Genomic DNA, 22,345 nt, shown 5'->3' with positions numbered 1-22,345 from the left:
CGATGGCTTTTAAAGAAATCTGTCCATTTCAGATCACTGCAACTCTTTGAAGGGTCTCCCTTACTTTGAGAATTTTAAAATAAACTTTTATTTCCCAATCATTCTTGTACTAACTGGTCTAGTCAAAACTTCTATTAATGTGTACAGTGACATAAATTTAAAAAAAAACAAGTTGACAGAAAAATACATTAAAACTCATACAGTGCAATATATGTGATGTTATAACCAAGTGATACAATGTTTTCTGTAAGATAAAAAATTATCTAGGTTAGTGATAATAATTTTATTACCTACTTATAAGCCTAAACTTGACAGTTATCAAAAAAACAGATGCTACTTACTAGATTGGTTGAAGTTTGATTATGTATATAATATAATAAATATTTCAGGAATTGTGAAATGTTCTTCGTAGCTGAAGCAATATTGCTTCATGGATTCCTGATTTAGGTTCACTGTGTTGAGATGACGATGAAGTAGAACTTGTACGGGAATGATTTTTAAGTGGAGGATAGGCATTCTGGTAGTCTAAAGGAGGTTGTGAACCAAATTGTGAGTCGCCTTGCGAGGATGATGATGAATACTGGGTCCCTTGTGAGGACGATGAGTACTGTGTTGATGCCATTTCCTCCTGTCTGGCCTGCTCCTTATATTGCTCTATCTCATAGTACAACCTGTCTCTATCAGTTCTGTTGTTAATTCCTCTTACCATATCACGTACTTCCTAATAAGGAAACAATAAACAGTACTATGGGATGCATGGGCGAAACCTCAGTGCCACCCATGGGATGGCCTTAATAATAATCATCAACAATGTAATGAAGTACACCTTACTAGGTTACAAGTTATATTTAGGACTGACTTGACTATAACAAAGTGGTACCATATACCAGGGTGGTTTCAAGGATGAAGCTTTCCCGATTTTCATAAGTAATGATATTATAGCTTTGTGAAAAATATAATTGTGAAACGTTTCAGGTTTATACATATAACTATTACCTTAGTAACCTTACCAAAACCATTTTCTAGACTTTTGTGAATTAAACCTTAAACCCGCAAATAACTTTTGGGAAATGCGTGCTTACACAATATGGACGCGACACTAGGTGGAGAAACTTAATTCTTATAGCCTACAACTACACATTGATCAGAAGTCTGTTCACTGGGCTACTTGGAGAAGGTTAAATGAACACTGTGGCTTACTTGTTATGAAGTGATGAACAATAGTGAGTCGCGTCTCTGTGTTTCAAAATTCTAGCCACGTGCTTAATTTCGATTGTGGGTTTACTCACATGAGTCGCATATGGCCTGATGGAAAAATCAATGGCGGATTGAACGGAACTTGTTGCAAGATGATAGCAGCAACCACCATTGAGTTATGGATCATTTTAAATGTACAGTATGTAAGGGTCCTTACCAAAAAGTTACCTACATGGTTAGTTTGGGCCTTACTGTTTAGCATTTAAGGTAAAATCCTAGGTATCAATTTAATCTTTGTTACATTACGAGTAAAATGACGTAAATTGCCAAAAAACACGAAATACAGTTTTGCAAAAGTTTCATCCTTGAAAACTTCTGGCTACACAGACAGTGCTACTAAAGGTTGAAATACTAGGACACACTACAGATATAGGTAATTCACTACAGAGCAGAGCTCAAAGTTACAGCCTGTTATTTTCTGACCAAGCCACAACAACCGACCAAATTAGAAATGATCTGACATCATGACCTATCAAAATCAGCTTTAAAAAGTATTGTATATGTAAGCTTCTTACTATATTAAGTACCAATGGCTGAACATGTTAGCCTGTCATTATGACAGATCATGTAAGTCATTCTGACAGATCATGTAAGTCATTCTGACAGATCATGTAAGAGATGTTATATTGAGTACTGCTAGTTATATACAATACAGTGGAGGCAATCCCTGCAATATGAACATTGTACAATACACGTAATACCTTGTCAGACAGTGACTCTAACTGGAACATGTCCGTCACTCCACCTCTTGCGAACACATTCTTGTACTGCTTCATTTTGATATGATCCAACCACCTACAGGTAGGCACGGGGCAGTGATTAGACTGTGTAAGACAGTGAAAAGTTGGGATGACTTTCTAGGGGGTACAGTGAGTGTGCATTGCTTTGTTACTATTAATAGCAATACACATCTGTACTCAATCCGAAACACTGACAAAACTACAGGAGTTGCAGTTTAATCTGACAAGGTGGCAACATCAATATACACCAACTTGGGTCAGGCACAAGTTTGCTGAAAAGAGGTTACAATGCACACACAGATCCAACAACTGCTTGTAGTTAGCTAGTTTGGTATGGCAAATGTGGTGCAAACACTACATGTTGTCCACAAACACAAGACAACTCACTTATCCACATATCTGAAGTTTCCTTGTGAAGATATTCCACTATCAACAGGACTAGATGCACTAGTATTGCCATAACAACACAACACAATTAACAGAAGAACGTCATCATCATACAGTTACATACTTGCGAGTACTGCTATTGTAAAATGGCTCAATGGTGTTCTTTAATGTCATCAAGACATGAAACACTTCCTTGTTGTCTGTCTGTACGCACAAACACACACACACAAGAGGTAACAATTGTTCCCTGTACATTGCACCACTTCTTACAGTGATACAATACATCTTCTTCTTAGATGGTTGAGTCTTTTCTTCACCTGGAGGTGGGATAGCATTATTACCAGTAGCTGCTTTTTTAGGTGGTATTGGACACTGCTGTAGTTCAATGGTGTTGGGTACTGACTGGCCACTGTCATTTCCTGAATAGAAAAATCAAGTTTCAAAAACTTTCTTACAGTATACCAAGAAATTATGATATTTTAACATCTAAATACCTTTTCTTTTCCACTTTTTTACAGTCGCTGGTGTGTCTGCCGCCTCTTCTGCTACTTTTCGGTCACGCCCCGGTGATGCACACACACGGATGTCTACACAGCACCGTCCTAGAAGCTCGTTTCTGTACTCTAATGTGAAAATTATCTGTGCTAAATGGTACGAATCTTTTGGCAGACATGAACTGAAACAGGGAAACTTGAATAGTGCAGTGAAGTATCCCTGATTAGCTGGAACAGAAAAACAGAAATTTAAACACAAAAACTTTCTAATAATACATACCTTGCAGTGATTTAAATGGTACTAGTACACTTAGTCTGCCGTTAATGTCTTTCTGATAAATTGCTCCATCATTTTCGCTTCTACTAAAATGTTCTGGATGCAATAAACCTTAACAGTAAAAAACAAAAAAAAAACAAACAGCATTGCTCAAAACAAGTTATTTTAATTGCATACAAGTATAAATAAAAACAAGGAAACAAGGAAGTCATCTACACCTGCAGCTATACTAGTGGACATTTAACTCCTACTTCAGTCAAATACAGAGTGACTATATAGCCATAACTGAAGTAGGGATTAAATATCCACTAGCACAGCCACAGATGTGAATGACCTCCCTTGTTTCTTTGCTTTATATTTCTATGATACAATATAAAATTTCTAGTTTTTGTTAGTTTAATACTATGTAACGGGTAGAGTATACCTGAGAAGCTGTTCGCTTCCCAGTAATTGAGTGCAAAGATGTTTCTTGCACTGTTCTTTGTAACAGGTGGAAAAAGCTGAAAATGAAGTGAAATGGGCAATGACGCTTTCCAGTAGTTGATAGTCAGGGTGCTCAGTATGTCTGACTGGTGTCAATTCTTTCTTTCGACATGGTATGTATGGTTCACCAGTGATTGTTGCAAAAAAGTACAAAGAACAACACGAGAAGGGCCTCTGCAACCATTTCACTCACTACGGATATTACGGATAAGCCAGCTTGCACTAAAGCCAATGCTTACTGCAAATCAACACCTTCAAGTGGAGAAGGAAATACATAGGATACAAAGGAAGCCAAAGATATGTCCACGTTTCATGCATTGTAACTGCTGCGGCTGTCGAAAAATCACACACCTTGGGCTGAAGCAATGTCAAACAGTGAAGCCATAGCCGAGTTATGCTTGCTGAAGCCATCAGTTAGTCAGTTAGCAGAAAATTCAGTTAAATAGATTTTTTTAAAAACAAGTTGATGTTGTGCTACTTCTAAAAGCCAGGCACCATGCAGCAAACATACCTAACTTGAATTAATTAACAGTGTACTAAATTAATATTTATATTGGATTTTGCTTTGTTGCTACATACACAATTGGATCATAGTAATTTGTATTTTGTAATTGATGAAATATTTCATAATTCTGTAATTATGTTGCTAAGCACTGCTAAGGGGATGTACCTCAAACAAAATGCTTTAACCCACTAATAATGCACAGAAGTATCTTTGTAACTGTTTTATAGTTCGTCTATAACATTTTCTTATGCAAATTCTCCAGGCAAAGCCTCAAAGCAGCTCTTATTTTTTGTTTACGTATGTATGGGCACGCCCCCTTTTAAACTCAAAGGAATTTGCTATACCCGGTAGCCTAGGAGGCCAATTGTGTGTGTTTTTTTTTGGCTGTTTGACATCTGTAGAGCCCTTTCGGTAAGGCCTTCACCGCGTCCTTATAAACTCGTTTCACCCATATTAACCATCTTAAACCAATGCTTACCTGCACAGAGGTTAAATGCAGGCTCTATATGACCTTTATCACATAAAGGCTGTTTTTTTTTGCGAACAAAGTTTTGCTCATGTGGGTGTGGAAAGACAAACAAATATACAAACAAACATACAAACACACACTTTTTGGAAAACAATTTCAGTAACCAGGCGTGTGTGCGGGCCTGGTTTAAAAATTTCATAGAAACTTGTTGGAAGGGCTTGGGGTCACCCTGAAGGTATTTTTGGGCTTGGATATGCGTAACCATTACCGCCAAACCGTTTTGAAGGAAAAGTGAGGGTGTTTTTTGGGTGATATTGAAGGGAAAGAAAAACCCTAACCTCTGTGATCCCTAGTATACGGTACTACCATACTGCATGATACACATACCTTTCACACAAGATACAATTGTACAGTACATTGAGGCCACATATAAAGACACGATCCTACTTTATTTAACAAAGACACTTACTTTGCGAGTGTATATCAGCATTGTGCTTTGGACAAGTAGTTACAATTTCCCTGATCATCCCAGGTGTCTTGAATATTGTCATTGCACGAATATAGCAGTCTGGTGGTAGACTACCAGTTAACTTAAAATTTAAAGGTATTTTTTGGTTCTGTTTAATAAAAAGTCTCTTGAGTATATCGGAATACTGAAACAATGACCAATAATAATGACAAATACATTTCAGCACTATTTTAAACTTACAGTGAGTAGTGCTGATTTTGGTATATCTTTTCTCTGCAAACAAAATGACAGACATGACAGCTAAAGTCTTTGAGCAGGCTGTAGGACTAGGTGTCCTACAGACCTTCAGCACTTGTGCTGTAAAGCATTATTAAATATTAAATAAACATTTACAGTTAACAGCAGTAGTACAGGTGTATGACAAAACTTGCCAAAATGGAATGGAACTGAGGATTCTAGACAGTGGTACAGCTACTAAGGAGGCTGCTTCAGGACACTTTTAAGACTACAATGATCAGGATACTCTAATAGAACAGTCAGACATTCTAACAGTTCATCCTACCCTTGACTCTAACAGAGCAGTGAAGTTTGTAAAATCTTGCAATTTAGGATTCAGCATGTTAGGATATTAGGTCTACCTCTAGCAATTATGTATCCATTGTTACAGAGGAAACAAAATTATGGGGCCTGAATTTTTGACACTTCCTTTAGAGCTGGAGTAGTTCCATTGTAATCATCAAAAGTTTGAAAGGCTCAGACCATTGCATTCTACACTAGATACAGTAGTAGTACAGCTGTGTTATTAAAATGCTGCTGATAAAAAAATCACTAAATGAATAGTAGTCCTGATGTTAAACTTAGTGTACAAAACAAGCAGAAGCACTGATATTGAAATAATGACAAATGAAAAGTTAGAGGCTAAAATGATGTACATGTGACATGTGCCTTTCAGGATTCTGTTCTCTACATCTTGTATGCAGTGTCAAGGCTTGTTGTTGCGAACGTTTTAATTTAAATGCTCTAATAAAGCAGTCACCCTAATACAACAACCAAGTAAAACTGTCAAAGTGTTCTAATAGAACAGCCACATTGTAATTGGTAGTGATTAAGGTAAACAGGAAACTCAGCTAATCGGAAGCCATTTGAAAAGAAACCGCACTGTTACCACAAAAATTCATTTTGTTGCATCATACGATTACGTAATAACAATATGGTTAAGCTGCGTGTTACAACTCGTGTTTTGTAATAAGAAACAATTTGTTGATGTTTAGCTAATCGGAAGCCATTTGAAAAGAAACCACACTGTTACCACAAAAATTCATTTTGTTGCATCATACGATTACGTAATAACAATATGGTTAAGCTGCGTGTTACAACTCGTGTTTTGTAATAAGAAACAATTTGTTGATGTTTAGTGTTTAATCGTAAAGAAGACATTCATAGAAGTAAAACAGTGAAGGAGCTTTGTTTAAAGAGATCTGTGTAGTTCAAGCAAAATTTTTGCGGCAAGGATAACAATGTGGTTTTAGTATGGTAACTTAAATGGTGAGTGGAGCACTTTTGAGTCAGTTTTCTTAGTGAGTACAACCTCTGTATTTGTGCTGGCTTGTGTAATATAGGTAGGTGTGTGTAGCAGCCAGTGGTGTAAAGAAACAGCTTCTGTTGCTGTAGCAAATAGTACAAGCGATGTTTCACAACTTCACTGATGCCTCACAAGTTTTTAAGGGTTTGATAGCTCCATTGTGTTGCAAGCTATCTATTCTTCTTTGTTACTGGTTACTACCTAGTAGCCCATACTACCATACGGAGTCGTGATAGTGGCTTAATACAAGTTCCCTTCATCGCTATTTGAGGCCAAAAGATTAGCTTGAAGGTGCAAGTATCTCACTGTGTAACTCGGCAAATAAAGACCCTGCTTATCTGAATTCTGAATGCACAGTTGCAACTAGAGGACACCTTGTTCTTTCAATTGCAATCTAAGTTTATGTAGAATGCATATAATTAGAATTTGAATGACATGTGGTATACCGTACTCCAATGCTGCATAAGAATTTATATTTCATAGAAATAAAAGTGCCATGAAACAAGAACCTACAGCTATACTAGTAGATAGTTTAATTCCTATTTCAGTCTTATACAGCCTAGTGGTACTCTAGTATAGCAGTAGGAATTAAAATAACCACTATTACAACTGTAGATGACCTCCTATGTTTTATAGCATTTTTTCTATGATCCCTATATATATAAAGCTGAAAAGCTGTCTGTCTATCTATCTGCATTCTTTCCATGTGACACTACTAACTCAATAAGCGCTCTTCATTTAACAACTCCAAGTTTGTTGTTAAAAAATGCCACGTGCTTTCATTCGTTCTCTATAAAGCGTTGAAGGTGTTAGTGTAGCCAAAACTGTTAAAATCACAGGCAAACAGTCCTAGAGTTAGTGTGTAGAACTGTTAACCCACAAAAGTTCAGGGTTTGATTCCTGCCCATATTCTTCTCAGTGTCACCTTTTCATGACATCTATCTTCATATATTACTTTCATATATTGGCGACGCTTACTTATGTGATGTATCGACACGATTCACATGTGAAATGAAATGCTCATCATCTGGCTAGTTCACAAAGTTTATTGCAAACTTCCAAGTGCTTTACTTCAGTCACGTTAAAGGCCATGATGTAAAGGACAGTGCCTCCCTGAAGTTGTTGCAGTTATAGTGTAGTAGGGAGCAGGTTTGAATCATGCAGGTTTTCCATTTTATATATACCTTTTTGGATACTGTAATACTTTTTTTTGCTCATAGTAAGTTCTTGTAAGTTCATAGCATCCTGGTACACTACACAGCATAGACTGTTGAGAAGCATATAGTAGCAGTACAGCGCAGAACCATGGGCAGGCCAATTGGATGCATGTTTGTTTGAGCTGTTTGTTCTATTAAACTAAATATTGTAATGACGTGAACTTCTTGCCTGCAACGTGCAGTGGTAATGCATTGGAAATGAAGTATTAAAGATCATGTACTAAAGCACAGCATGCATGATGCTGTTGCTTTTAAATTTCTGTACATGAGCCATATGCCATCATGCAAGTAATTGTAAAATGAGTATTACTTAACATGCATGCACATGATCAACAAAATGTAACAAATTTGTATTTAAGGTATTTCTCAGTAGCTATGCTACAAGCCTGCTTGCTGTACACTGGCATCCAAGTTAATGATTTTGGCAATGGTGTAAATAAAATTTCATTCCATTGCAAACCACAGGAAAAACAGTCAATCTGGTAGAGCACCTGCCTTCATTTTTTCCATATCTTTCTGGTAGCTCATGGTTTGATGTTCAACCAGTTCAAAGACACGATATGCTTTAACTCGTTATATAGAGTGACACAGAACTACAACTTGTGGGATTTAGCTCAGCTCATACTACATTAAGGAAAAGAATGGCATCAGACAATATGGTAGTACTGTATAGGATCATAATTTGGGCCTTTTTGTCTAGCCTCACTGAATTTTCTGCTACTGACTAACTGATCATGGCTTCAGTGCTTGGATTGATTGCAGAGACACTTCTTGTACTACTTTTTGCAACAACGTACAACATAGCTGAAACTGAAGTGGAATGGCTACTTCACCTCTTAGTATTTGCTAGTCGGGGTGTGTGCGTTCAGTTGTAATTTCTGTAGTGACTGGATTGATAGCAGAGGTGCTTCTTTCCCTTTTAATACTGCATAATGGGTGGAACTAGAGTGGTCACTTTGTGTTTCGATGACTAATAGTTAGTTGGGGGTCACACACAGTTGCACAATAAATGTTTATAATTTGTCTGCACCATTCTTTCCTTTGATGTGATATGGTTCACCAGTAATGAATTACAAAAAAGTAACAAACAAGTCTTAAGGAATACTCCTGCAGCTATACTAGTAAATACTCAATTACTACTTCAGTCATGGCTATGACAGGCTGTATACACACCATGGGCCTAAGCAACGAAGAAATTAAGCCTGTGTCATTTGCCATAGTTGCCACACAACCATATATATCTTGCATATACATGACAAATGCCACATGAGTAAGCAACAGCAGCTTGAAATGTGACGATCACATGATATTAAAAGTGATGTGAGCCTACACCAATGCATGATACACAATGAACAAAAGGGGCAGCCTTGCTACACATCTCTTCACTATTTAGCAAGTATATAGTACAATCATTATATACTTGAGCGTTTAGTTCTAGCAGCTGGTTACTTAACACACAACTGTTTCATTGTCTGTTCAGCTGAATCACTTTGCTGTGGCGGCTAAACATCCTGTGGTACAGCTCAAAGTCGAATATCTTCCTGCGAATGTCAGTCATGTAGATCCCATAGACAAGAGGGTGACACAGTATCTGGCACCACTCTATCAGAAATTCCTGGGCATACATCATGACCATACTATCACCATTAAGCAGCAACATTAACTGGATAAATGGAATGGCTAAGTTGAACAGAGCATCTAAGTCGCCCAAAAGCAAGAGACACGGTAGGTTTAATATGACTTCGAAGCGTTTCTAGTTTCCTTGTTCTCTTGCAACCTTCTTCATCAGCAGCTAACTGCATGTTCTCCTTGTTGGACTGCATGATCTTGTGGTACAGGTAACCATTGATTGTTAAAATCAGCATGGATAAAGCAATCAACCAAAACCCTTTCAAAGAGTAACCTCTGAAGCCTTCACACCTGGCTAATGCATGTACATACTCTAAGGATTCTTTGGACAGTAACACCACGATGTAATTAGTCGCAATTGCCAGAGCCCATATTGTTGCTACTATACAACAAACGACCTTGTTTGTCATGATGTCGCGGTGACGATACGGATAAGCAATGGCTATAAACCGATCAATAGCAAGGGTGACGAAAAGCAGTTGGCTGGCTGATGTAGGTACTTCAAACGATTTCAAAGACACAGTTGAATTGAACCTGAATCCCCAAAACGTAGGTGAGCAGGGCAACAAGCAGGACCAAATTTTCTCCCGCAATAGCCACCAAATCAGTAGCTAACAAATTCGCAACAAGAAAGTAATACCTATTGTGTAACCTTTCCTCCATAGCAATGACACGCAAGACCAGACCAGTGGGAACAGCTACAATAAGTGGTGCCAACAGCAACATAACCATTTTGAGGTAGGTAGTGTACACTGGTATCTCCTCGTAATCCCCAGTTGTAGTTGTATTATTGAAAGACTCCATTGAAACTAAGATCACAGGTAAACCTTGAGACAGCTGAAATCACACTACACACTACTCTCAACACTACACGACTGGTGAACACAAAAATAATTTTTAAGTGTCATTAGGAAGTATTTGAGACTTGACGTAACAGCCAATGTTGATATACAGGACTATTAACAAATATCACCAACTTGTGATATTATGGACACCTTATCACAGAAATAGTGGAAGTGAGTGACATCTACTGTTCTGTATTTAAAATATTATTTGTTCAATCAACTAAATAAAAACTATTCTCTACTATTCTCCCAAAATGATTAACACTTCATAATATTTTAACACTATATGACTTTACTGTGGGGCATACACTTGATTATAAAGTTTTCAGTTACTTTGTACTACTTTAATCATTTTCAGATTTCTTGTGCACAGTTGAGAGTTGTAGTTGTACTTTGTTGCTATGCTGCATCATCCCTGATAGACTATGCTCTAGTGATACATTCAGTACTAAGCCTCTTTATTTGCTGTCCAAATCAAAACTATTTTTAGGGCAGTGAGTGTGAGAGTTTCAAGCAGATGGGTGATGATATACATAGGCATGGACACCATACCATATTCTGGTATGGGAATAAGAAATGGGAACTTTCAGCTATAGCACAAAATTAGAAGTCTATTTGTGAAAACTCCATTGGTAAGTTAGTAGGTCAATTGGTACAGACATTACTCAAGATGAGATACATACTAGGATTTAGCTTTAACAAAACCAGTATTACTATACATTCTACATACATATCATCTTATATCAAAAGTTAATAGCAAACAATCTTACCTCCTCCAAAAAATACAAGTCAAACTCGTACTGTCCTGGCATTGGCAAACTATAACACAACACACAAAATGTATAGAATAACAGAATATTGGGATGTACACACGCATGCACATACACACACACAGACAAGTTATCAGCATGTATTACTCACTTATTGGGAACATCAGCAGTGTAGATTGGCTGGTGGGGGACCATACAGTTAGCACTTGTCACATGTAAGGCTTCATCAATATCAGGCTCGGGTTTTATTCGAGGATGATGTAAGTGAGGGACGGTTGGTAACATCGGAGGAGTTGCAACATTATCAGTCACAGGGTTGGGATACTGGAATACTGAAGACTACAGAAATAAATAAAAAAGCCGAGTTAGTACTTGCAAAATATAGCACAAAACAGTATAGTCTAAATTATCAGTCATATTACTGGAGAAATTTTTACTATTGCTGTGTGTTCTATTAGAGTAACCCTACATAAAACACTTGGTATCACTTCATATAAACTAGGTAGAGCAAAGTATGGCAGTGCCCACTAAATAGAGGATATGCGTACCGTATTATCTCTAATTCTCTCGTGATCCTCTTTACGTCACAACGGTGAACGGTATCAGTGAGGTGAATGGCGGAAGGTGTAGAGTTGTATCGTTTGTGGACTGTTGATCAATTGAAGACTTTTCTGCAAGAGAGGCGGATACCCCTAACTGGAAACAAGGCTGAACTGGTTCAAAAAGTTGCTGATATTGTTTATACAGATAGATTAGAAGAGGAAATCGAGGCTACCGCATTTCAATGTGTCACGTATACAAGTCCACCAAGCTTTGAGCAACTGCCAGCTGATGGCTGGACAGGAGACGACTTTCCGTTAGTGAGGGAAGGTAATGTTACCACTTATCTTAAGGAAAGGGGAGGCTACACCAAGAACTGGTGTTCGTTTATGTCAGTGTAGCCACTTGTTTGATTTGGAGATGGTAAAAGCTGATGACACTACTTTCACAAAGGCTAAATGTCGACCTACTATGCGGAAGAACCCTCCATTCTACTCTCTATTTACAAAGTTACAGGATGGAAGACCTGTAGCTGGAAATTGTAAGTGTCCTGCTGGGGAAACACAGAGTTGTGTACATATATAGCTGCACTACTTATTACACTTACTGAGATCACTCCACAAGCATGCACAAGTGTGAGGTGTGCTTGGTCTAGGCCTACACAAAGTGGAAAGCCATCCTTTGTAGTAGACTTAGATTTTGGAAGGTCATCTGTTGATGGCTATGTTGCTTTCACTGGGTCTGTAGTAAAAGTTGATGACTTGTTGCAACAGTTGGAGAGTGCTGGATGTGACTCAGGTGTCCAGTATTATTTTAAGCAGGAAGAAGAAAGGTCCTTGCAATCAGCTCCTCCACCTAGTGCTAATCCTGTATTAATCGACCCACTTGACAAGTTATGAGACATTGCTTCTATTCGAGATGTTAATGTCGATGATCTTGTTGAGGCGCTAAAGCCAACAGCTGAAGAGGTTAAGTTAATCCAAGTCAAGACCATTGGTCAAAGACATAATCCATTGTGGTTAGATGCAAGACAGTGGAGAATCACGTCTAGTAATTTCGGTAGGGTTTGCAACAGAGTATTCCGACAATTGTATCCTCCTTCACTGGTAAAATCTCTGTTAGGAGATTATGGTATTCCCCACACAGCTGCATTGCAGTGGGGATGTGACCATGAGTCAAATGCTATACACCAGTACATTCAGCAGAGTGGTGCTCAGGTTGAAGAATGTGGTGTATACCCGAGTGTAGAATTTCCTTACCTGGCAACATCTCCTGATGGAATCATTCCCCTTGGAAATGGAAAGTTTGGAGTGGTAGAGGTTAAGTGTCCCTATGAGCACCGCAAGAATTCTATTGAAGTGGTTTGCAAGGACCCTGCATTTTGTTTGTCTAGAAATACAAAAATGGCCAAATATCTCTCAATCGCCGGCACGATTACTACTTTCAAGTAACAGGTCAGATTGCACTCACAAGTGCAGAGTTTTGTGATTTTGTGGTGTGGACAGAAGTAGACACACATTTCGAACGGGTTGTGCTTGATGTCCAGCTATGGAGAGAGATGAAAGATAGATTGGCACATTTTTATTACACCACGTTGGGAGTGGAAGCTTTGAACAGATTGTGTAATATGTAGCTTGTAAATTGTATTTTATTTCAATGATGTAATTGTTAATAAAAATTCCATTATGTACATATTTTTAAATTGCTAATATAGAATTACAACATATACTAGCTACTTAATCAATTTTTCTTTTAAATTACACAATGCACTTATAATAATAATTATATCATCTACAATTTTCTTGTTCACTCGATTGCATAATGTTTCTGACAATACCTTATACTCTTTCAGGCATTTGATAGCATTTTCTACTCTTATACGTACACTGGCAATTGTCCGTGATTGCAGGCCTTCCTGAGCTGTTAGTTGGCTCTCACTCAAAAAACTAAGAATGGTTAAAAAACATCGTTTTTGAGCAAACAAATCACGGGCATTATAACCCTTGTCAGCTAGAATTCTTTGACCAGGTTTCAACTCATCCAAAATCCCACTGTGTTGTATTGTAAATCGGTCGCTACTGTTCCCAGAAAACCCAGGTGAAATATACACAAAAACTCCTGTGAATGTGCCAATACCTACCAGGTATTTTACAGTGGTATGACTTTTGTAATCACTATAATAAGATTATTGCGTAGCTAGATTACTTGGCTTCTGAATAAAAATTTCAGTTCCGTCAATAATGGCAACAGCATTTGGTAGAGTATTGTAAGGTGGGACAATAGGGCCATAGTTGTTTGTGGCTATCTGATAAGTGCCTTCAGTTGCACTTTCATCAATGGTATCCATTTATTTAAGATGCGGGACACAGAGCTTTGCTCTACACTAAAACGACAAGCTAAGTCACTCTGTGAACAGTTGTGGCAAAGTCTCATTAACACAAGAAGCAACTTCTGGGATAATGATAGCTCATCATTTCCTCTAGTATCTAATGTTAACACTGGGACCAACCAGTTCAACAGACACTTAACTGTCTTTCGAGGAAGACCAGTATACATTTGTACCTGATAATCAGAGAGTAGACTCAAATTCAGTCTTTGAATGGTACTATTGAAACTATCAATTCTCCATTTTAGTTCCAGATTCTCTGCCTGTAATTCAGCATTCTTTTCCAGTAACTTAGTGTTTGCTGCCTGTAATTCAGTTTTTTCTTGTTCTAGTTGAGTACACCTAGCCACAGTACATAAAACATCAAGTGAAGTGTGACAACATGACTGTGAAGTTTCAGAATCTGGCTCAGGTGTGATGTCTGAGTTAGCACTATGTAAACCAATTTGGTCGTCAGAAATTGGCTCAACAAGATTCTCATCACATGGCTCGTCATTTATTTCACCTGAGAGATCATCATGAGCTCCTTCAATACACATTTCACTTGTAGACTGAGCGTTATGCTGCCCATTGGTTAGACCCTGCACATCTACAGTTGTGGTACCTCCAGATATAGCAGTTACACTCCTTGCACTCACTGATGATCTTGTTCTTTTGGATGCTGGAAGGGTAGGTCTTGTTCTTTTGGATGTTGGAAGGGTACTACAGGGATTGGGTCTCTTAAAATTAACAGGAACAAGGTCCTTGTTAGCTCTGCTTGGATCCTTGTGGTCTATATAATGTACATTGCAAATAACTGTCTCCGTATTTGGCAGCCACTTAGTTCCATCTTGACCCTGTCTAGTAACATTAATTCTTTGAATCACAGCCTTTTTGATCGGCTTGGGCATCGTATCGATGGTGTGGAGGGTTAATAATTCAGGCTTTGGACAACCATGAGCTCGTAGTTCAGGGCACCCACAAAGCAAATTTCCAGAAATATCCACCGCGCACCTTCCCTTCCTGTTGTGGCAACCCCAAACACAACATTGACGCCTGGACATAACTCGTAGTTCTCCTTCTTTTAGCGTTAGAAATATTCCTTTCGATAGTCGTTCACCATCAAGGATTTTTTGTAAATAATTCCGTTTGGTTTTTTGGATCACGCATATCCTCTATTTAAACAAGGCATAAGAGGGAGTGCTCAAAAAAGAAGCTAGACTGGTGTAAGGCATAAGATTATATATAATCTGTGCGCAAGGCTAGATTATGACGCGTGCATATATGATTATGCGCTCAATGATCAATTAGTACAGTGGGTGTAGCTCCATGTAAGCATAGATAATATGCCCCTGTGCTGTGTCAGGGTAAAATATCTGATGTTAGCACACACAGAGTAATGGACGTGGCTTCATGCACACCTACAGACTGCAGGTCTAGAGTACATTGCTTATACTCCATTCACACCAGCTCGCAAGCTCGGTACTGCTCGGTATGGTACAGTTCGGTCCAGCAAAAGTATCGCGTGTGAACACATACCAACCGTCCCGCACCGAACCAAGCTAGTCGTGCCAAAATTACGAGGCTGCTCGCACTGGTACGGTTCGGTTCGCACAGTTGCCACTCGTCTGAACACAATTTGGGTCGGCAACTCGGACCATCCCACAATTTAAAGTGCTCTCTAAATCGAAATCTTAGTGGTGCAACACGTGGTGACCAGTCGTTAAGTGGTGTGTTAATAGCCGATCGTTAATAGCTACGTATGGTAACAGCTAAAATCAGCTATGGCTACGTTCTGGAGCAAAGAAGAGACACTTAAACTTATTAGCATATGGGGTGATGCCAGTATACAAGAGCAGCTAGAGGGATGTCGAAGAAATAGAGATGTGTACACAAAGATTGCCAATGAGTTAGCAGATGCAGGTTATACTAGATCTATGGATCAATGTAGGGACAAAATGAAGAAGCTAAGAGGTGAATATAAAAAAGTAAAGGATAAAAGAAAGGAAACTGGACAAGGCAGATACCCAGAGTGGGATTACTTTGATGCCATAGATGGAGTAATTGGTCACAAGCCAGCTACTCAACCTCCAGTGGTTGTAGATTCATCTCTGAATGACCCGATTGCAAGAATGGACGACACTATTCCAGACACTTTTGATCAGTCATCGAGCTATGATTCTACGCAGTTTAATGATAATGATGAGTCACAAGCAGTGAGTGACACAACCGACCCTATAACACTGGTACCATCTGCTAGTAGTGAAACGTCTGAGACTCCTGCAGGCAACAGTACAACACCACCAGAAAAGGAAGCTGTCAACAACACAAGAAAGCGCAAGAAATCCAAGTATGATGTCACAGGAGATTTGCTTGACAAGTTTATATCTATGCAGGAGAAATCAGACAAGATGATGATGGAGCTAGAAAACAAAAGAGCAAAAATGGAAGAACGTCAGATGGAACTGGAGGCCCAAATGAGGAGGGATGAGCAAAACTTCCAATTACAAATGATGAACGTACTTACAAGAGGTAACGTCAATCCACATCCCAGTTCATTTCAATTGCCATACCCATCCTATCCTTATCCGGACCCATATGATCCTGATGCCACACAAGATGGGTTGTAGAGCCCTAAGGTACATCTCATGTGATTACTGAAACATAATTGTATAGTTGTATACACTTTTCGCATCATTCAATGTACCAATGTTATTATAATAATCAAATACAAGAAAAGTTAATCTTGTAAAGTTTTTAATACGTGTAGTCTATTATATGCATGCATGCATAGTACATACTTGCATAGTACATACTTGCTTAATGTGTTTGAAAGTAACTGACCAAAGCATTCCTGATTTGCCTTGATCTGCTACTGTTGCTACTTGACGTATATCTATACATTGTAGTGGCTGGTTGATCGTGAGTATCTTCAGCTTGTAACCAAGCATCATTGAAATGTTGATTGTGCTGCTCACAAATGTTGTGTAGAACACAAGCAGCAGCAATAACCTGTGGAATGTTGTGTACAAACATGTCATTCCTTTTCATCAATCTTCGCCACCGAGCCTTCAACCTGCCAAATGTATTCTCAACCACAATTCTAGCTCTACTAATTCGATAATTGAAAGTACGTTGCTGGGTAGTTAAATCACTGTTATGTTGGAAGGGCTTCAAAAGCCATGACTGTAAAGGATATGCTGAATCCCCTATCATAAACAGTGGAACGCTGATGCCAGAAATGAGTTCTGGTTTATCCGGTAACAATTGTCCTCTTGTAATTTTTGAATACAAATTAGAGTGAGAGAACACCCGTGCATCATGGACACTGCCTGGCCATCCCACGCATATGTCCAGGAAGCAGTAATTGGCGTCAGCCAAACCTTGAATGAGCATAGAGTACCACCCCTTCCTATTATAATAGTCGGTATGATTTTCACATGGTACCGATATAGGTACATGGCAACCATCTACAGCACCGAAGCATTGAGGTACACCCCACTTGCTTTTAAACAAGTTCACTGTTTGATCCAAGTCCCTACCAGTCGGAAACTTTATATATTCCTTGAGTAGCACATCTACGATTGCGTTGCAAGTTTCATGCACTATCTCACATACTGACGATCGTGCAACTCCAAAGAGATGACTGATAGTGCGGTATTCAGCTGGAGTAGCTAAACACCACAATGTTATAGCAACTCTTTGTTGCACAGAGATGGAACGCCGCATAACTGTGTCTTGTCTGATTAACACTCCAGATAATCTCCTGCAAATGTACAAGAAAGTCTCCTTACTCATACGGAAGTTCTCCAACCAATCCTGGTGAGTGAATGTTCTTAACACAATGTTCTTCCACCACGTGTCAGACCTACAATTAACAGTTATCAAGACAAGCATACACCTACGCAATGACTGTAAAAATCATAACAACACATAATAGCTAGCAGTTAGTCACCTGGTCACAGTCCAGCATAGTCTTTCTATTGGTGTCAGCAATTGTGCAACTAGGAGGGAGATGGCCATCAATATCCTTCGTTTTGCCACTTGTTGCCTTCGAAAATTCTCTAAAGATCTTTTAGCGATCTGCAATCTCTTCTTGGCCCGCCTAGCTCTGAGCCTCGCTCTTCGTGTCGATTCCACACAGAGAAACTGAAACAACTGCACGCTTAGGTCCATTACGCGCTGCCGCTGCAAGATAAACATCAAACACGTGACCACACGTGATTCCTATACTTCTGTGGATGTACGCAAATAGGTTACGTGTGAATGGATGCACTTTCCGTACCGTACCAGGCTGGGCTCGAGATGCGTGCTGGTGTGAACACAGTATTACACAATGTCAAGTTTCACATATGAACCAGTCTGGGTAGTCCGGGTCTTACACAATGTCAGGTTTCACATATGGGTATTCTATAAGGTGGGTCGGACCCAGCTAGCAATAGCTTTCAAGGGCGGCTTCATGCACACCTACAGACTGCAGGTCTAGATTACACATTCACATATGAACCAGTCTGGGTAGTCCGGGTCTTACACAATGTCAGGTTTCACATATGAACCAATTTGGGTATTCTATAAGGTGAGTCGGACCCAGCTAGCAATAGCTTTCAAGGGCAAACTTTCATTTTTTAATTACAAAACCGCAAAATCTGCAAATCTCGCCCATTGAGCCCCCCCCTCCCATACGGTATGTTTATGTTCTACAGATGGAGAAAATTGGTCATTCATCTAATTCTGCTGTTGCCAAAATTTCTCTTCATACAGTGTAGCATGGGCTCCACAGCTGTGTATTATCACCAAGACCTATAGAAAAAGCTTCTTGCTGTCCACTTTGTTGTGATATCTCTGGCCTACCACGGCAGAAACAAGCAAAGTGGGTTCTGGATCATGCACCCTCAGAATTACTGGGTATTAACTTTTTAAGATACCAAGCAGAGTACCATCACCATCATCAGAAACAGATCAAATGGACTACAACACTATTAGAACTTTTAACTGAAATACAGACACACGTGCTGTGGCCAGTCTAGTGTTTAGGCACATAATTTGAGCAATGAAGCTAAGGGTGAAGTGCAAATGCAAAGGACCTCTTAAAAACCAATGGAAATGTCTCATGATCACTATTAACTTTGCTGCTGTCTTTGGAGAACTAGCTATGAATTGGACCAGAATAGTCTGCTAGCTGTGGTCTGCCTGTGAGGTGAATGGCACTAACTGGCAGACACAATTACGTAGTTTATTACCACCATTTGTGTTTATTAGTGCAACCATTGAAATGTGAACACATACTTACACTATTTGAAAAGCAGTTGGGTGTTGAAGTGAACAAACTGGGACTAGAATACAGCACAGTCTTTTGTATACTAAAGATCAGATCATTGTTAGAGAAGTAGGAACATCTTTAGTGGGAAAGTGAAAATACAAAACAAATTAACACTTCTAGGTTCTGAAATGACTGGTATGACTCATGTAATGGTGATAGACACAATAGTTACACTTTCAGCTGTATAATGCTTGACCAGATTCATCATTGTTGGTCCTGTGACCTAATCATAAACCAGAGAGTGTAGCAACAAATCACTAATGGACTAAGACCACCATACATACATAGCACCTAATCACTTCTCCCTGTACTCTTCACACACATGTGTAACTGGGGAATGTGTGAGGAGGTGGAGGATGTGAAGTACAGTACATACAGTATACTAACAAGAAGTGTTGCCTGTTAATTCTTACTCAAAGCATTTTGACAATGATTCACAAATTCACAGTCTACTGTGGGAAAATCTGTTCAAAGTGAATCGCTTTAAATAGCTACACCATTTCCTGTAGTACAACTTGACACAATGATGTTTATATTTTCAATAGTTGACGACAACAATTAGCTGTCACACTGAAGTGGTTCATAAGGGCGATCTGTCCCTCAACAAACTTCTCAAAAAACATATTACTGGACACCATGTTTTGATACTAAAATTAGATTCCCATATGAGCACATGTTTACATTTCTTTAACCCTGACTGAACAGCATTGTATGGTAGGCCTGCAGGAGATAGGCCATGTGAGGTTGTAAGACATTGGTTATCCTTTCTCTTGTTTCATTGGTGGATTATACAGGTGACTCAATTTGTTGGAGCATGACTCTACAATATAATGCAGAATTATATTCACAATTAGAAAAGAGAATATATATGTAATAGCTAAAAGAGCAATGCCATTCTACACTATATTCCAAGGGACCCCTTGATGCTGTTCAAGCTTTTCACTCTTCCATGTCTCCATGATGTGAAAGAGAACTGTCACTACACCATATATTCTCACTATTCTCACTAGACACTTTATAATTAAGTTTGTGTGTGTGTGTGTGTGTGTGTACGCGCGCGCGCACGTGTTGTTAGAACCATTTTAGGAGCCAGGACTCAAGGTTTTTCTACCGTATCCCTAATTCAGAGGTTCACTGCACACATAACCAACTAAGGTGCTGTCTGGTCTTTAACCTATAAATTAGCAGGTGCAAAAGGCTTGTACAAGCAGGCCTCTAACTATGCATGAGTATAACTATTCAGACAATGTTGCACTATATACAAATTTAACCTTTAAATCCATAGCAACGCACTCATGACAGGGAAAGAAGAGAAGCATTCAAGTACATACACAGGGAAAGTTTTGAAGCACAATAAAATTGACTTTGAAAGGTTACAGTAGCCAATCCAGTAGTACACCTATACTGTGTTCTTGCCATGATACTGTAAACAAAAAATATCTTATTACAAAACTCCAATGGCAACCATGTTATCAAGTTACCAACCAAAACAATTTACTTTATACACTGCAAAAAGCAATTACATAACCATTTTAGGCCAATAAAATACTTGAGACTAGAGTTTCAACCTGCAAAATTAATTTAAAACCATAGGTAGAAATGAATGCCATGCTACACCAGGATTTTTTTAGTCCATTGTCTTACGTATGTTGACACATGTGCTTGGTACAAGAAAAAAATAGAATTCAATTAAGATTCAAGTAACTGTGCATCCTATTACAGTGGATAGTAGTAAATGTCCTGAAGCATGTTGTTGTGACACTGTTATCAACAGTCAAGACCCTTCAGCCATCCTGGCTTGTAAGCATATGTGCAACTGTAACAGGACCCTATATATGTTGACACATATGCTTGGTACTACCGAGAAAAACGGTGGATTAAAAAAAAAAGATTTGAGTAACTGTGTTCCTATTACAGTAAAAGTGCTGAGCTATCTCTTGTTGTTGTTGTGACACTTCAGCTTGTAAGCGTATGTGTAATTATACCATGATAACAAACTGGAAAACCCCAGATTTGACGTCAATGATGTACTGTTTTACAAATGGGTTAAACAAGTACACATCAGAACATACACACACTACAGCATATAATACTCAAATACATGGTGGCGTTTCACACACATCGACTCACTTGGTTGGGAAGACTGCGAGGTGTTAAACAAGGAGTGGGTGGTTGGCTATGATGAGATCCAACATCACTGTTGGGTGAAACGGGCGTCTGCCCAGGTGACATGGGCTGGGCATGCCAAGCATATGCAGTAGGCTAAACAAGGTGACACACATAATCATTAAACACTACTATATCTTCACAACCACAGTGAAACCTGTGTAATATCATACACCTTTGAATAGAAGTTCCTTGATCTAACAGGTCAGTGTATGCACTGAAAGGCTACAGTGGGACTTAACAGTGGGACTTTGACTAACTGTCTGGTGTCTCACTCTGGCCCAATTACATAAAAGCTTATTAACCTTTAAAGCAGTTTACTTGTGACCTGTTTATCTTGACCACAACGAAAAATGAGATGTGAAAGTGTAAAACCAAACTATGCGTTATGGTCTAGACAAGTGGCTCCATATTAGTCACCTCAAAATGAAAAAAATCAGTGTGTAAAGCCTTACACAGTATATAGTACAATCATCAGCTAATGGTAAAAAATAAAGAGGCTGGACCAGCTAGAGGTAAATAGCCACAAACAAAATATTATTTGCTCTTAAGTTTTGTACAAACAACACACTGCCCACATTTCTTAAAGTTTTGTGGTGTGGGTATGACCTCAAAAAGGTTTATGTAAACTGAGAGGCGCTGTCTGACTGTACCACAATGTACACTATTAAAAAAATATTTTGACAGCTAGCTAGGGCATCCCATAGAAACAAAATTAAAACACATTTCCTGTTTGGAGCCTAGCATTCCAAGAAAGCATTGATAGATACAAAACAAATGTTAGATCATTATAATTAATTTGTCAAGAACAGTTTCCAGCTCAGAGAAAC

General features: G+C 38.8%; 2 protein-coding genes across 2 annotated transcripts in view; both read right to left on the bottom strand.

The window, feature by feature from the left end:
- Window positions 1-117: 117 nt before the first annotated feature.
- Window positions 118-22,345, bottom strand: part of LOC136243545 (uncharacterized) — a 23,471-nt gene continuing 1,243 nt past the window's right edge. The window contains exons 4-15 of the mRNA XM_066035058.1: window positions 21,480-21,611; window positions 11,276-11,463; window positions 11,125-11,173; window positions 5,322-5,354; window positions 5,082-5,265; window positions 3,159-3,266; window positions 2,879-3,106; window positions 2,655-2,803; window positions 2,509-2,588; window positions 2,385-2,444; window positions 1,959-2,052; window positions 118-721 (exon numbers count right to left, since the gene is read on the bottom strand). Coding sequence (XP_065891130.1) covers window positions 386-721; window positions 1,959-2,052; window positions 2,385-2,444; window positions 2,509-2,588; window positions 2,655-2,803; window positions 2,879-3,106; window positions 3,159-3,266; window positions 5,082-5,265; window positions 5,322-5,354; window positions 11,125-11,173; window positions 11,276-11,463; window positions 21,480-21,611 — 1,641 coding nt within the window. The 3' untranslated portion in view covers window positions 118-385. The remainder of the gene's footprint in view (window positions 722-1,958; window positions 2,053-2,384; window positions 2,445-2,508; window positions 2,589-2,654; window positions 2,804-2,878; window positions 3,107-3,158; window positions 3,267-5,081; window positions 5,266-5,321; window positions 5,355-11,124; window positions 11,174-11,275; window positions 11,464-21,479; window positions 21,612-22,345) is intronic.
- Window positions 15,484-18,355, bottom strand: LOC136243547 (uncharacterized). The gene is made up of 2 exons (XM_066035060.1): window positions 17,985-18,355; window positions 15,484-17,897 (listed from the first exon to the last, which is right to left on the bottom strand). The coding sequence occupies exons 1-2, from the start codon at window positions 18,230-18,232 to the stop codon at window positions 16,850-16,852; spliced, it is 1,296 nt and encodes a 431-aa protein (XP_065891132.1). The 5' UTR covers window positions 18,233-18,355; the 3' UTR covers window positions 15,484-16,849.

Source organism: Dysidea avara, chromosome 13 (genome assembly GCF_963678975.1).
Source record: "Dysidea avara chromosome 13, odDysAvar1.4, whole genome shotgun sequence".
Taxonomy (NCBI): domain Eukaryota; kingdom Metazoa; phylum Porifera; class Demospongiae; order Dictyoceratida; family Dysideidae; genus Dysidea; species Dysidea avara.
Note: the sequence above shows the minus strand (reverse complement) of the source record. Positions and strands in the feature narration are given on the sequence as shown.